The 15,429-nt window shown below is 41.6% G+C and overlaps 1 protein-coding gene across 1 annotated transcript; it reads left to right on the forward strand.

Moving 5' to 3' along the window:
* The first annotated feature begins 234 nt into the window (after positions 1-234).
* On the forward strand, positions 235-8,246 carry LOC127553672 (gastrula zinc finger protein XlCGF17.1-like). Its single transcript, XM_051984580.1, has 4 exons — positions 235-435; positions 991-1,117; positions 3,908-4,066; positions 6,428-8,246. Exons 1-4 carry the CDS (start codon positions 412-414, stop codon positions 7,126-7,128), a joined length of 1,011 nt encoding a protein of 336 aa, XP_051840540.1. The 5' UTR covers positions 235-411; the 3' UTR covers positions 7,129-8,246.
* Positions 8,247-15,429: the final 7,183 nt, after the last annotated feature.

Here is a 15,429-nt window from a genome sequence, read left to right on the forward strand (position 1 = left end):
ATATTTAGCAGCCCCTGCTGAGTGTAAAGGCCCCGGAAGCCCTATCCCTGGAACGGGCATCGGCTCACTGCAGGGACCACAAGAAGGAAGCCTTGACCAGAGGCCTTCTCGGGGCGAGACCCATCTCCTCTCCGGCCTTAGTGTCCCCATCTCTACAATGGAGGCGTTGCATTCCTTTAAGTCAAGTCGCCTGTTCAAATGAGCTTGGAGCAAAGCGGCACAGCTGGGAGGAGGCAGGCCCACGGCTCATGGAGTTCCCCCGCCGGCCCACGGTGGGGCGCAGTGAAGGAGCAGCGAAGGGGAAAGGAAGGCCCCGCCCTACAGGGAGAAGAGGGCGTGACCCGGATGGCGCGCGGCCTGACTGTGGCAGATTCCCGAGCCCAGCCCGGGACCTAAGGAGACTGGCAAGCCATGGCCCCTGGAGCGCCTGCTCCGGTAAGAATGACCCGGTCTGGCTGCAAAGACCCGGGGCGAGGGAAGCGGAGCTCTCGGGGAAGGTCCGCGGCCTGCGGGAGGGACAGCTCGGAATCTCCGGACGGGCCCAGATACTCGCTTCCAGAAGCCTTCGAGGACCCTCCCCCTGGAGAGGGAGCGGGAAACTGAGCCCTAGAAAGACCAAGTTTGACCCCAGGGCTCTATCCTACTTAAGGCTCAGGTTAGGGAGCGGCCAACGGGGAGGTAGGGGGAGCGGGTAGCCCCCAGGACTCTCCCAGGATTTCCAGGCCGCTCCTTGCAACGAGCCTGGCCCGCATTTCTGCCGCTCCCTGGCCATCCGGGCGTGGCGGGAGTTTTGCGGGCATCGTCTCCCCGCCGCGGCCGAAGCTCCTCCTCCGTAGCTGATGAAAGCGTCTCAAATGCGTGTGGTTCGGAACCCACTGATAGCCTCCACCTCGTGGGATGGTAGGGTTACAAATTGTGTCGAGAAAGGCTCGTTTACATGGGTAAAATAAAACATAAAACAGGCTGAGTGTTTCTCGTGCTTGTTTCCAGGTGCCCGTGACTTTTGAGGATGTGATTATGTATTTCACGGAACAGGAGTGGAGGACCTTGGAGGAGTGGCAGAAGGAGCTCTATAAACATGTGGTGAAGGCCAACTACGCGACCTTGGTCTCATTGGGTAAGATGCGATTCTAGGGAATTGGCGGGGTGTAAGAATCACCCACACGGCCATCCACCACCTCATTCCTATTGAAAACCTTCTTTTACAAAGAAAACTATTTTGCTTAAAATAAAACCCAAAAAAATTATTGTTTGCAGTCCTGTTTCCTAACTCTCTGCAAAGAGGAAAGTAATTCTCTCCTCTCAGACCAATACTGGCTGTGTTTTGGTAGTGGCTTCATTTGTGTGATTGTAATCTATATAATCATGTGTATTGTCCTAATTGTGTAATATACTACCTATATTACTTGTACTTCATTCTTCTTCAAGTTTTCCACTTTCTCTGAATTCATCATATTTTTCTTTACTTCATTCCATTATTTCCATTTTCATTTTTCATTCCATTCATTCTTCATATGTGACTGTTTATGCGCCTATCATCCAATTGATAGGCACCTAATTTTTACAGTTTTTCACTGAAACAAAAAGTGCTGCTATAAATATTTTGGTATATTTGGAATACAGAGTTTTGTTTGTTTGTTTGTTTTATTGCTTTGGTATAATAATGAGTAGATTTTGATAGTCTGATTCAAAAGATGTTTTTGTGAGCTTTTTTTTTTTTTTAAAGCCTCAGGTGCTTAAATCCACAACTGATGAGTTCTCAGAAACTCAGTCCTGATTGATGCTCCCTACAAGTTTACCTTTTAAAGTAGTACTTAGATTTTAATGAATGGATAGAAAACAATCTTATTCAAGTCAGTTAATTTACAAAGCACCTACTATGTTCTAGGCACCAGTAGGGTGAAAAATAAAACAGTAACATGATAGCCAATTATTTAGTTGATGATTATTTATCAATAGAGATAATTATTTAGTTGAGGTGAATCACCTAAAAACTGAGGGATTTATTCAATATATGTGCTTAGACTTTGATATTAGAATAGCCTGACACACTGCTACCACAAGTCTATTAAATATTTTATATACTTTTGCCATCACTGGTTTTGCATAACAGTGAAAAAAATCTTTTCTGAGCACACACAACAAGAATTCCAGACTCTTCCTACTTACCTACATGCCATGAACCTTACTAATCCATCAATTAGATTTTTTTTTCCTATGTCTACTCTGAAAGTTGGCATCAAACTCAAATAGGCACAGGAGCCACCAAACTGTAAATAAAGATCCTAGCACTCTACATACTGACTTAGTTTTTAAATGTAATGTTGTCTTATATTTATTGCATTTTTTTAATTTAATATTTTCCTATTGTATTTTTATCTGGTTGGACCATATTTAAAAGTATCACAGGCCATGTATTTGATACCTTTGGTATAGAACATTGATCTCCAAAGTGGAAACATTAGCTTAATCTATTGAGATAAAGAAGAAAGTATTAGAACATCTGTTTCTATTTACTTTTTTATTTAAAAAGTAAAAAGCAGTGTGGCAGAGTGGAGTGAGGAAATCAGGTCAGCAACATACCATAGACCCAACACTGGGCCAAGCTCAAAGCAGACAGTAGTTCCTGCTCTGATGGAACAACATACCAACACCCATATACAAACAAGTTAAAATACAGGACAAGTTGGAGATGAACTCTGAGGAAAGTTAAAGGACTAAGATTAAGGAAAACTGGAAAAGGCTTCTTGCACAAAATAGGATTTTAGCAGATACTTGAGAGAAACCAGAGAATCTATGAGATGGAGATGAGGGAAAAGTTCTAGGCCTGAGAGACAGCCAGTGAAAATGACCAAAGTAAGGAGAAAGGGTGTTAATACATGAAAAAGAGCAAAGAGATCAGATTGTGCCCTAGGCCAGTGGTGTCAAAGTCATATAGAAGTAGGGATTGCAGCCAGGGTCTTGTATTTGACTGTTGAGCAGTAGGCAGTTCTCCAAACCTCTTAAGTTGCAGAGAAGGTACCAACTTGCAGTGGTAGAGGGAGTTTCTTCATTTATGAGTTCACAGTATCACTGAAAACAAAGGTCCAGTCTCTTGGTCCTTATCTTTAAAAAAGAAATTAAGCTTTACCAACATTTAATATATCACTTGGTGCTGGTACCCTCACTCAGTCCGTGTGGCATACAGTAATTGAAAGAAGAGAAGGATTTCCACATCATAGAAGTGGTGCCTTCGCTGATTACTTCACTTTTAGCATATTGCAACAGGTGACAGATACATCTCATTGTCTAGTTGTAATTAAACCAACTCTCACATAACAAAGAGCTTACAAAGATATCTACAAATTAAAGGTACTATTAATATGAATACAAGTGAACAAGAAAATGGGAAAGCTGACAATTTTCATATTTTTACTGTAAGGTTTTCATCAGTCGTATTTTGAGATTAGAAACTGACAATCTAATGAGATCTGATAAGTGAGCCATAAAAATTCAAAATAGGTTTTGTATTGTTAATAAGTATCTTAATACAGTTTACCTTAGCTCATCCTTTAATTTTTTTTGCATTTTATAACAGGTAAATTATATGTATATAATTCATAAATAAATATACATACATTCAAAGTATATACTTAATTTTTTATTAATAGGAGTGCACAATCAAACAAGTTTGGAGACTGCTGTTGTAAAAGAGAAGACCCAGAATAGAGCTATAGGATAGATGCCCACATAAGTGACAAGAATAATGATCCAGCAGAGAAGACTGAGAAGGAGTAACCATACACATAGACTAAGGAGAGAGCAGTGTCAAGAAAATCTAAAGGAGAGAAGAAGGAAGAGATAATTTGTGCATTTAATTAAGTTTTTTTTTTTAACTTTATTCCTTTTTTTGGTGACCTCTTTGTAGGCTGTGCCATTCCCAAACCAGACTTGATCACCTGGATTGAACAGGGGGAAGAACCGTTCATCAGAGGTCAGGGAAACTTAGGGACAAGAGACCTGGCAATTGACTGTGGAGTTGATGATTGTCTTGAGTTGAAGCACACCAAAATGCAGCTGCTTTGTGGTGAGTGAGAAAAGATGAGATCAGTGAAACCAAAAAAAAGTATGTTCCTAGCTGGGAAACTTAAATCTTCCCTTAATGCTGAACTGAGCTGGAGTTTGGTATCTGGACAGGATGGGCTTCAAAAGACACTAATTGCCCAGAGCTCAAGATCCAAAGCAAACTTTACTGTTATATGGGGACTTAACTCTATTTGAACATACAGAGAAGAGTTCTCTATTTTTCCTGCATGATAAGAATCTCTAAGTTCTGGATTTTTAAAAAAATAGGAGACAGGAAGTTCCATGCGCAGCATCTTGAGGGGAGATGTTACTATTTCATTTTTGGCTGTTGGTTTCCAATGAGTAATAAGCCAATATTAAGGTTTAAAATTTTTGAATTGTCCCAGAATGAGGAAAAGGAAGGTTTTAGAGATTCCTTGTTATCTCTGGATCAGGAAAGAGAAGATTACAATGAGATTCCTGCTATCTCCTTTACTTAAATAAAAGACACCTGAAATAAAATAGGCTAAAAGTTCCAAAATATGGTCAAGATTATATCTCTCAGAGCAAACAAGATTGAGATCTTAATCATTTATTCTATTAGGGTACTCTTACCACTTCCAGTCTCTAAAGTTTTATAGAGATTTGAAGGAGAGGAGCATCCAATATTGATATACCTGAGCTCAGGAACTTAGTCACTTCTGAATGTGAAAAGTCAGGAATAATATATCTACATGCCTCCTCTTCCCTCACTTTCCATTTTTATCTTCCTATGAGTTTTAGAGAGGCAGCAATCACAACTGTAACCAGCTATATGGTACAATAGATAGAGCACTGGGCCAGAGTTGGGAAGCTTTATGTTCAAATTCTGCCTCAGATACTCATTAACTCTGTGACTCTGGACAAGTTATTATATCTCAATAATGGAGATAATAATAGTATCCACTTCCCCAGGGTTGTTGTGAAGATCAGATGAGATATTTGTAAAACCCTTAGCATAGTGCCTAGTAGATAGTAGGAGCTATAAAACTGTTAGCTATTATCACTGTCACTAATAAGTTGGATGTTCGGCTTTCTCTAATTTTGTTTACTTAGAAAATGAGGATGAAAACATTTACATCACATGCAAAACACGATATATTCATTACTTCATGGGTTGTAAAGGTCAAATAAGGTCCTGTGTTTAAAGTGTTTTCTAACTATAAGATGTCATTTACATGGTAGTTATTACAGATCAGTTGAAAGAAAACTGAATGAAACCTTTAAAATGATAGCATAGCATTCCATTATTTATTATTTTTTTAATCATAAACATTGGCCAAGTCTGTTTGCCCATCAGAGTTTGTAGAAAAATCAATCACATTTTCTGAGGAATTTTTCAGTGCTCCTTTCATAAGTTTCCTCTTCCACCTCCTAGAGATCTAATATTCCTCCATATTGCATCTTCCTGAAAAGTTTTCTTGAATATAATGGTGAAATTCAGGGAGTAATGAGGATCCTGAGTCTCTCTCAAAGACCTTTGTGAAATTATTCCACAGATTGGAGAAAGATGTTTTCAGTTCTCCTAAAGCATTTCTCTTCCACACCTGATCTTCTCCATTCAGGGGGGAAATATATAGTACTTATTACCTGTCATCCTAAGGTTTGCATCTAATCTAATTTCAATCCAGTCTCAGCAATCTAGTTATATTTCATTGCATTAATTAAGAATTAATTAAGAAATGTTGGGGAAGAGTGATCAATTGCCTTTCTGGCAGTGAAACACAAGACAGGGACTAGATTTTCACTGCAGGACAGGCCAGAGAGTCCCTAACTGGGAGAAAGACCTAGGGTGATAGATTCAGTTCAACAGACATTAATCCCTGGTTTACATTTCTGTAGTGCCCTTTAGGATTGTGTGTGCATTGTGCCACTGGGTGCCCACAATAGAGCAGAGGTTGTCATCTCCATAGTCACACATTGGTAAATGTAAGAGCTAGCTCGGGCCCAAAGCCAGATCATCAGATTCCAGATCCATTGTTCCTTCCCACTGCTGACAATGCAGTCTCTGGCTCCAGACTGAGCAGACTACAAAGGTAAATGCTGATAGTTAGAATTATCATTGCATAAAGAAATGAGGACTGGCCTGAGTGCCAGGAAGATTTGAGTTCAAATGCTGCCACGAACACTTAGAAGCTCCATGATCATGAGCAAGCAACTTAACCACTCTGAACTTCATTGTCCCCAGTCATAAAATTTCTCAGGATTGTCACAGAGATCAAACAAGATAAAGAAAGTGAAACACACTGCAGAACTTAGAATACTGTGATTGTGGTTATAGTTGTGGTTGTGGTCACCACTTGATCAGGTCATGAGCACTGACTATATCTGTTTTTCATTCCAGGGGATTCTGGATCAAGTTCAGGACGAGAGGAAAGTCCTCAAAACCAGAACAGGTCTGAGCCCTTACCATTCCACTGCAGTGAATGCAGCAAGGCCTTCCCTCACAAGGCTCAATTAACCAAACACTTTAGGATCCACAGACGAGAGAAACACTTCTGGTGCACTGAGTGTGATAAGAACTTTGCTGGAAAATATGAATTACTGCGGCACCGGCTTCTGCACACAGGGGAGAGGCCCTTCCAGTGCCCCAAGTGTGACAGGAGCTTTCGCCAGAAGGGCCATCTGCTCAGGCATCAGCGCTTGCATACTGGGGAGAGGCCCTTCCGGTGCCCCGAGTGTGATGAGTGCTTCCGGCTAAAAGCTGACATGAAGGCCCACCAGCGCCGACACAGGGGAGAGAAGCCATTCTCCTGCAGCGAGTGCGGTAAGAGCTTCACCAAACATTGTTATCTCACCGAGCACATCAGACTGCACACGGGGGAGAGGCCCTTCCAGTGCCCCGAGTGTGGCAAGAATTTTCGTATGAAAGCAGACATGAGAGTCCACCAGCGCAGACACAGCAAGGCCAGGTCATTCCGGTGCAGCGAGTGCGATAAGGCCTTCCCCAAGCAGTCCAAGCTCACAGCCCATGTTAAAGTGCACACTAAGAAACAGCACTACAGGGCCCTGCTATTCGGACTGATGGACCTGGACTGGGGCTGAGGCAGAATCATGACACACAAGTGATTATCAAATACAGACTCAAAGTCCATGTTAGAGTTAGAAGGGACCTAAGATGTTACCTAGTACAATCCTCCTACAACATGAGAATCACACCCCAAGAACTTCAAGCTGTCAGAATTCTATGTGGAACAAGCAGTTGTTTGGTATTCTGATCATATAGCATCCTTCAAGGGATCTGAATAACAATTGGCCAATAATGTGAGTGACCAAACTGGATAATGTTGTCCTTGTTCAATAAGATAAAACATGGAAGAATACCAAAATGAATCACTTCTCTGTTGGTAAATATTTTTACTCTTTGGAAAAATCTAGAAAGTTAGGCCCTGAAAGACTGAGAAATAATCCTAACTAAATTTAAGGAATAGTCAGTATGATGAGGATGGAAATCTTTCCCCTACCTATCTTAAATATGAATGGGTGAAGCTCAAATGAACATCCTGAATGAAGATCCTATAAAATGTGGTCCCAATTTCATGCTATTACAGTGAGGAACTTGGTGGGATTGTTTCCTTATAGTTTGTTGCTGACAATAATAAGTGGAGCCTCTCAACCTGAGACCCCATCAGTAGTTGTGGAGATTCATCTGACTGCAGTGAACCTGTGTAGTCTTCCTACCTCTTGCAGAGCTCTCTACTAGGGAGGATGTGATGGAATAGAAGACATAGTCTCTGATGGCTCAGTCTAATGAACAAGTTCCCAAATGTAGTGACTCTGGAAATACTCAGAAAGAAACATGTCCACAAATATAGACAAGTATATCTCACTAGTTACCATGGACATAAAATACCAGCTAACATTGTCAGAATTTACCTGGGAAGGTAGGTGAAAGGCATCTGAAACAGGGGAAATAGCCTGCAGAAATCCATCAGGATCAGCTTTAGCTGAAAAAAAAATGACTGGGAGTAGTATTCAATTTTTTGTGATGAAGGGGGTCATTGAAACTAGGGCTCAGGAGGTTACATTTGAGACAGAGCCATTGTGGTATATATTAGATAAAGTACTGAAGCCTAAGGGTTTAAATATGCCCTCAGACTTTTATTAGTTCTGGCATCATGAATGTTATTTAATTCAGAACATCAGTTTCCTCTTATATAAAATATGGATAATGGCTATAAACATACTTCATAGTTTTTATGAACTCTAACTGATGCCTATAAAGCACTTTATAAACCTTAAAGCACTATATGATTGGCAATGGCCAGCTAATTACTTTTGCAAACTTAGATAAATTATCCACTGTGCATTTTTGACCCAGTGACTCTTAGGGCATCATCCCAACTAGTATTTTCAAACTCTCAACAAATGTTAATCTTTTAAATTCTAGAATAAGAAGTAATGTTTCCTGGGAATTTATTGGGATTCATGAAATCATGAGTTACTCTATATTTTTCATAACATTTTATTTATATATATTTAAATAACAATGAGTGACCATAATAAATAGTCAATCATTTTTCTGTGATAAGTATTTTACTAAAAGTTTCAGTATTTTACTAAAAGTTGTATTTTGTTTAAAGCATAGTATAATAAACTGTAGTAATAACTGTACATTTATATAATAAATGGTTTGTTACTACTATAAACTGATATGATTTAAAACCTATCTGGCAATTGACTGATTTCCTTTATCTTTCTTAAAATACTTATACTTTTTATTCACTATCATGAATATCTCTAAAAATTTTATTTTAGTAGTATTAGTAGCCCTTCATAACTTAGCCCCACTCCTACCTTTTCAGCTTTTTCCTTGACACATATCGTTAGATCCAATGAATCTCCACTCCTTGCTATTCTACTAACAAGATTTTCTCAACTTCAGACATTTTGCTGGGTATCTCTCCCCATATCTAGAATATTTTCCCTCTCCATCTCTGCTCACTGACTTCTTTTAAATCCCCAAAACAGTCCTTTGCCCTCAGAAAACTCAGTCTGAGGAGAAAACAAACAAACATGTACAGATAACCTAATTGTTGGATTAAAAATGAAATAGTTCAGAGAAGCAAGGGGCTAGGAAAGGCATGAGGGAAAATGTTTCAGTCTTCAGGACTGTCCAAAGGAGCTCAGAAGAGAAAACAATTAGATCGTTTCAGAACTGAGTCAGGACTCAAAGTAACATTGCTTTTATGTTAACCTGAAGAAGCAAAAAGTCATTGGAAATACAACTCCCTGCAAGTGTGTAAAAGAGCAGTTATTTTTCCACTTGGCTGCAGGGGACAGACTGACAAACAAGTGGAAGTTGCAAAAAGAGAAATAAAGGCTTTAAATGAGGAAAAAACTTCCTAGAAATTAACTACAAATGGAATGGACTTCTATGAGAAATGGTAGTTCCCTCTCAAGGAGAGCTCTGACCAAAGGCTGGATAACCAAGGCACATTATGCTGGGGACTTTATTTTAGATAAAAACTAAATGGCACTTGGGAGTAATTTCTAACTCTGATTCTTGATCCTATTGTGGAGGACTGAGCATTGTTTTGTTTTGTTTTGTTTTGACTTTATATTGGAGGCAACGGGAATAGGAAAAATATTGAGAAGATCCACATGGTCAGTCTATGTTTAAGGAATAGTAGCCATTTGAAGGATGGAAGAGAGTGGAAGGAAGCTTTTGTAATCATCTAAGAAAGGCTGACAATATCCTATCAGGGAAAAGTTATGGAAAACAAAAGTGGGGCAGGTGTGAGTGTTGTGGAGCTCTCAATGAGCAAAACTTAGCCACTGACTGGATAAAAGTATGAGATAAAAGGAAGAATCCAGGACCCCAAGACTGGGAGCTTGAATAACAGAAAAGACGGTGCCTTTTAACAGAAATAGGACGGTTTGGGGGAGGAATCAACTCGGGGGAAATTAATGTCCGTGTAACATCCATTCGAAGCTAATGAATGACAACAGAATCTCAGTTTGGGAAGACTGGTAGCCAGGTAGGCAATCCAACCTTTACCATAAATTAATCCCACTACAAATTCCTGACATGGGTACGCAGTTCTTGCCTGAAGACCTACTCCTTAGTAAGGTAGCTCAGTCTACTTGAGAACATTCCTAATTATGAGGAAGCTTTTCCCTACCAAGCCTCATTATTCCTATGCCTGCCAAGCAGAAAAGGTGCAGTTTCCTCACGACAGCCTTTCCAATAAACAGCAGCCCGTCTCCTCCAGGTTGACCCAGAGCCATCAATGACAGTTTTGAAGCTTCCTAGTTGCCCTTATTCTAGTTCCTCTTCCTTTAACCGAGTTGTGTGGCAATAACACAAAGCCCTCAGCCGTCCTACCCCTTCCAGCAAGTATCTCGTTTGCCTTTTTTTTTAATGTGTTTACCAGAACTGAAAACCAGGCACTTATTATTTTCAATCGAATTAAATGGTGAGCTCAATGACCAATAGTGGGTCGGGACAGTCAGGAAAGGAGCCGAGATTTCTTTTTGAGTTCTAGATAGGGAGAAGACCGCGAGAGGCTGGGAGAAAACCGGAAAGATCGACGGTACCGTACGGCTGGAAGAGAGCGTGCCTCGAGGCCGGCGCAGCTCAGGGTCCCCAGCGGGACTGGGAGACCAGACCTCGGACTGCGCCCGGAGGAGGGAGGGAAAGAGATTTGCGCGGAGAGAAACCGGGGCGGAAGGGGCGGAGCCGAGAGAAGCCCGGGAAGGAGGGGTGGTGAGGGGCCTGGGTAGGGGCGGGCCGAAAGAAGCTCGATAGGAGGGACGGGGCCAGAGGCTCTGTGAGGGCGGAGCTTAGGAGAAGTGGCAGCTCCACCCTCCGGCCGGGGCGCGTCCCCTGATGCATCTCGTGGTCCAGCGCGCTGTGCCCTGACACTAAGCTCGGTGCTCCCAGGCCGAGGAGAGGAGGGCATGGCCCCAGAAGCTCCTGTTCCGGTAAGAGCGGCTACAGAGGCCCGGGCCAAGGGAGGCGGAGCCCTTGAGGAGCTCCCGGCCTGCGGGAGGGACAGCTCCCGGCCTTAGGGTCCGGCACTCGAGGATTCCGGATCCTGAGCTGGGAGGGATCAGAAAGAAGCTATCGAGACCTCACCCTTTGTTTTACAGGGCGGGAAACTGAGGCCCAGAGAGATGGGTCACTCGGCTAAGCCGGAGTGCTGACAGGGGATTTGATCCCATGCCTCCCAGACCCCAACCCAGTGCCTCCCAGTCCTAACTCCGAGTGGGCGAAGAGGGCTCGCGGTAGAGGGGACTCCGCCAGGGTCAGGGAGAGGTAGGATTCTTGTAGCCACACAGTCAGTGGGCGCGCACGCAGGCACTGTGCTGCTAAGCCTTGACATGCAAAGAAAGGCCCTCCACATAGAGGGAAGCCGCAGAAGCCACAGGGGCCATAGAGAATAGAGTGGAAAGCCCCTCCTAGGATGGAAGGCCTCGCATTTTGAGGCACCAGGAAAGCCAGTGGGAAGAGTTGTTTACTTTGGGATCCCTGAGGTCATAGAGTATAGTGTGCTTTCTAGAGCCCAAGTTGGGGTGCCAAAATGTACCCTTGGGACTAGCCCTCTCTGGAGGATCTTGGGACCAGCCTGAGCCCTTGGGCTTACAAGAGGAGTGATGGATAAGGCAGGGACCCTCCTGGATGGTCAGATATGGAGTCCATTTGTTTCAAGATCTCTCAGCCCTAAATACCTTAGTACAATTACATCACTACAACACGTGCTGACTCTAGTATGATTACATCACCACAGCACACTGCTCATGTGCTAACTATAAGCACCTGCTATTAATATGTAAATGCCTCTTTTACTGTTGTATCTCTGCTTCAGGTAAAACACAGATTGTCACACCCTCTCCCCCACACTCCACTTGTCAGGACGGCTGAGACACCCCCTCCTCCAAGGGGAGATGAGAGCCAAACCATTTTCAGCAAGTTCCATCTGGGCTAAAGCGGCTTCTACCTCACCCATAGTTCCCCCACTGTCTGTGGCTCTACAATAGAGAGCTTGCTGCAGCCTTTTGACCTGGGGAGTTACCAGGTTGCAAGTAACCCTCTTGGCCCCTCTTGGGAACAAGGACCAGAGAGGAGAGAGACCTTTGGCCAGCACCCACCATTGGGACACTGCCACAGAACTGGCAGGAGGTGACCAGGTGGATAGAGGAGAAAGGGGGTTACCCATGCCATCTGCTAGGAAGAGGGCATCAGGTGGCTCTGTGGCCACGCCGGGTTGAAGATACCCTTTGGGACAGGTTAGCCAGTAGGCATTGGGAGGCAGCTGAGAAGTCTGGGTTGGATAAGTAGATCTGAGAACCATCTGCATAGACATGATAGTGAAGTCTTTGGGAACTGATGGAATAGATAAAGAAATAGAAAAGAAGTTATTAGGGGGACGCCTGTAGCAACAATCCCGGAGAAAGGAGTGGTTAAGTCAGGTGGGAAGAGAAGCAGCCTGAAAACTTAGAGAGAGGACTCAAGGAGAGGAGGATGGACAGTGTCAGAGCCACAGGGGGTCACCAATGGGGAGGAATGAGAAAAAGCCATTACATTTGAGGACTTTGGAGACTTCACTTTGAGTTGGATGATGAGGACAGAAATCAGGCACCGAATGTAGAAAGTTGTCCGCTCAAAGGAGGCAAAATACCGGACAGTAGCCAAATCCCAAAGGGGCAGTTTGCTGGAGAAGATAGGATAGAATGGGATCCAAAATGCAGGAAGAGGGGACTGCCTCTTCACAAGGAGAAAGGACATCAATACCTGGGAGAAGGAGGGGAAGGATGGGGAGGAAGGGGGAGGCATCCAAGTGAGGAAAGACAAGGAGAGGACAAGTAGAAGCTCTCAGCAAATGGTCCATATTTTTCAGCAAAATATGAAGCAAGCTTCTCAGCTGAGAGGATCCAAAGAAGAGGAGCCATGGGAATTTTGAGATAGGACTGCAGGTGAGGGCCCATAATTTTAGGGAAAGGGAGAGTTGAGACATTAGGCTTCAGGGGCAGAGACTCAGCCGCCTCGGAGTTTAGGGATTTAGAGCAGGGCTGCAGCTGGAAATTATCTCTTGGTCCACTTGCTAGAGAGGCAGGTAATTTTCCTGAGGTTCCCAGGTTATTCCCCTGCAGTTTTCCTCAACAAACCTTTCACAGAGTGCATTCTCTTTTACCATTCTCTGCCCATATTGTTGCTACGATACACTTGGGAAGAAAAGCCTTGTAGTTTTGGAAAATGAACACTCAGAGCTTCTCTAGTTGCCTGTTATAAAAGAATTTAAAACAAACCTGGTGGGAATCCGTTTTTAGCATCTACATTGTATGAAAGAAATGGAATAGAAAAAGATATTTTCTGAATTAGTGATGCAAAATGAAAGTATGACTCATGCTTGTGGTTCTAGGTGGCTGTGACATTTGATGATGTGACCATGTATTTCACAGAGCAGGAGTGGGAGACCTTGGAGGAGTGGCAAAAGGAGCTTTACAAGCATGTCATGAAGACCAACTATGAGACCTTGGTCTCACTGGGTAAGATGTTTTCATCGGGAACTTTGATGGTGTCTTATAGAATCAGATTCAATATCATCCAGCTCTTGTATCACAACCTGAAAGTTCTTCTAGAAACCCCATCCTGATTGGTCCTTTCCACAATTTCACTTTATTTTCAAGTTTTATTATTACTTTTGTTTTTTAACAATAGTAATTTCTCAGTATCCCTTGTAACAAAGAAAACCAGTTAAGCAAAGCAAATCAACAAACTGACCTCAAATATAGTGTAGGTAACATTCTACCTTGAGCTTCTCTTTATTTACTGAGTAGAGGGAAATGTTTTATGTCATCTGTTCTCCTATATCAAGGTTGGACATTGCAATTCATATGAATGTTAATTTATATAATTGTCATTCTCTGTCATTTCTATAAGTTTTCCACTGTTTTCTCTGAATTCCTTCATCTTCTTTTTTTTTTAATGGAGCAGTAATATTTCATTACTTCAGTATACCATTTGTTCACCAATCAATAGCTACCTGTCTTGTTTACAGTTTTGTGTTAACACAGATACTACAGATATTTTAGTTTATATAGCTTTTGTGAAAATCTCTGGACCTTAATGACTAGCTGGATAGGTAGCAATATTATTGAATTCAATAAATTTCCGAAGTACAAGATACAATGCAAAAAAGAAAGAGTAAATTTTAATAGCAACCAACATTATCTACTTGAAATTAATCATCTGGAATTGGAAAAGTTTGTTTAGTGCCCCTACTAAGGCTGTCATGCTGGTCTAACTTGGCCCCCTTGCCATTTCAGATCTCTAAAGCTTTATTTATTATACCCTATAGCATTTTTTTCCAGTGGTGTTTACTGAGCCTGGCTAATATTAATCTCTGCCATGAGATCTCAGGTACTATTATAAATCATCTCTCTCACTGCTTCTCATTTCAGAGTCCCCAAAATATCTACTATTAAAAATAGCAACTCAAATTTTTAGCTTGCCATGTATCCTACAGTTTTCCATTTTAACAGCTTTAGTGTATGATAACTCAAAAACAAATTTTTCCTAGTATGTCCAACAAGAATTTCATTATGTCTTCCTATGCAGCAGCATGGAAAAACATTAACTCCACTAGTCAATTGATTGATGAATGCTTGTTTCATGCTTACTGTGAAAGGCACTTTATTAAATTCTGTAGGGAAAACAGAAGCATAAGCTACAATATGTATTTGTCCTCATGAAGCTTATATTCTGTTTGGGGAGATCATTAACAGTATATAAACATATAAAGACATAACAATACAAAAGATCAATAACAGTTCACTTCAGCAATAAAATACATATCAGGAGGCAGTACCTTATTAATTGTCAAATATATAAGTGCAACCAATATACAGAAAAAGAAAAAAATAATTGTGGTCTTGAGCATGCTAGAAAGAATACACAGAGGAGGATAATTAGGTCTAAAATATATATTTATATTTGATGAGCAAAAATCGCAAAAAATCCAAAGAGGATGTAAAATGATAGTGCCCAATAATTTGAACCAAAAGTTATTTCCTGGCAACTAAATTACTGGCTGTAAAGGAAATCAAAAAATAAAAATAATTATAATTGGTAGTATTTCATCACTGTTCACAAAAGGTGTGAAGAATTTAATGGGCAACTTAAAGCCAAATAGATTAGGCATCTCTCTAGGAACCTAATACCAAGATGCAAACAGTCATTCTGATTTTATCTCCATAAAATCTCCATTTATTATAGTGTTCACAAAACTTGTGCTTCTGGTGACCTAAAGGAAAACAAACTTATTTACCATTTTGTGACCTGTTTGTCCAGGCTATGCCATTTCCAAACCAGATTTGATAACCCAGATTGAACAAGGGGAA

This window comes from Antechinus flavipes, chromosome 1, assembly GCF_016432865.1.
Source record: "Antechinus flavipes isolate AdamAnt ecotype Samford, QLD, Australia chromosome 1, AdamAnt_v2, whole genome shotgun sequence".
NCBI lineage: Eukaryota > Metazoa > Chordata > Mammalia > Dasyuromorphia > Dasyuridae > Antechinus > Antechinus flavipes.

What these genes read in the sequence shown, in the direction of transcription:
- LOC127553672 (XM_051984580.1), top strand. Translation starts at nt 412, where the DNA reads ATGGCCCCTGGAGCGCCTGCTCCG. An exon ending in CCCCTGGAGCGCCTGCTCCG is followed by an intron (nt 436 to 990) that starts GTAAGAATGACC and finishes GCTTGTTTCCAG; the next exon opens with GTGCCCGTGACTTTTGAGGA. An exon ending in CGCGACCTTGGTCTCATTGG is followed by an intron (nt 1,118 to 3,907) that starts GTAAGATGCGAT and finishes ACCTCTTTGTAG; the next exon opens with GCTGTGCCATTCCCAAACCA.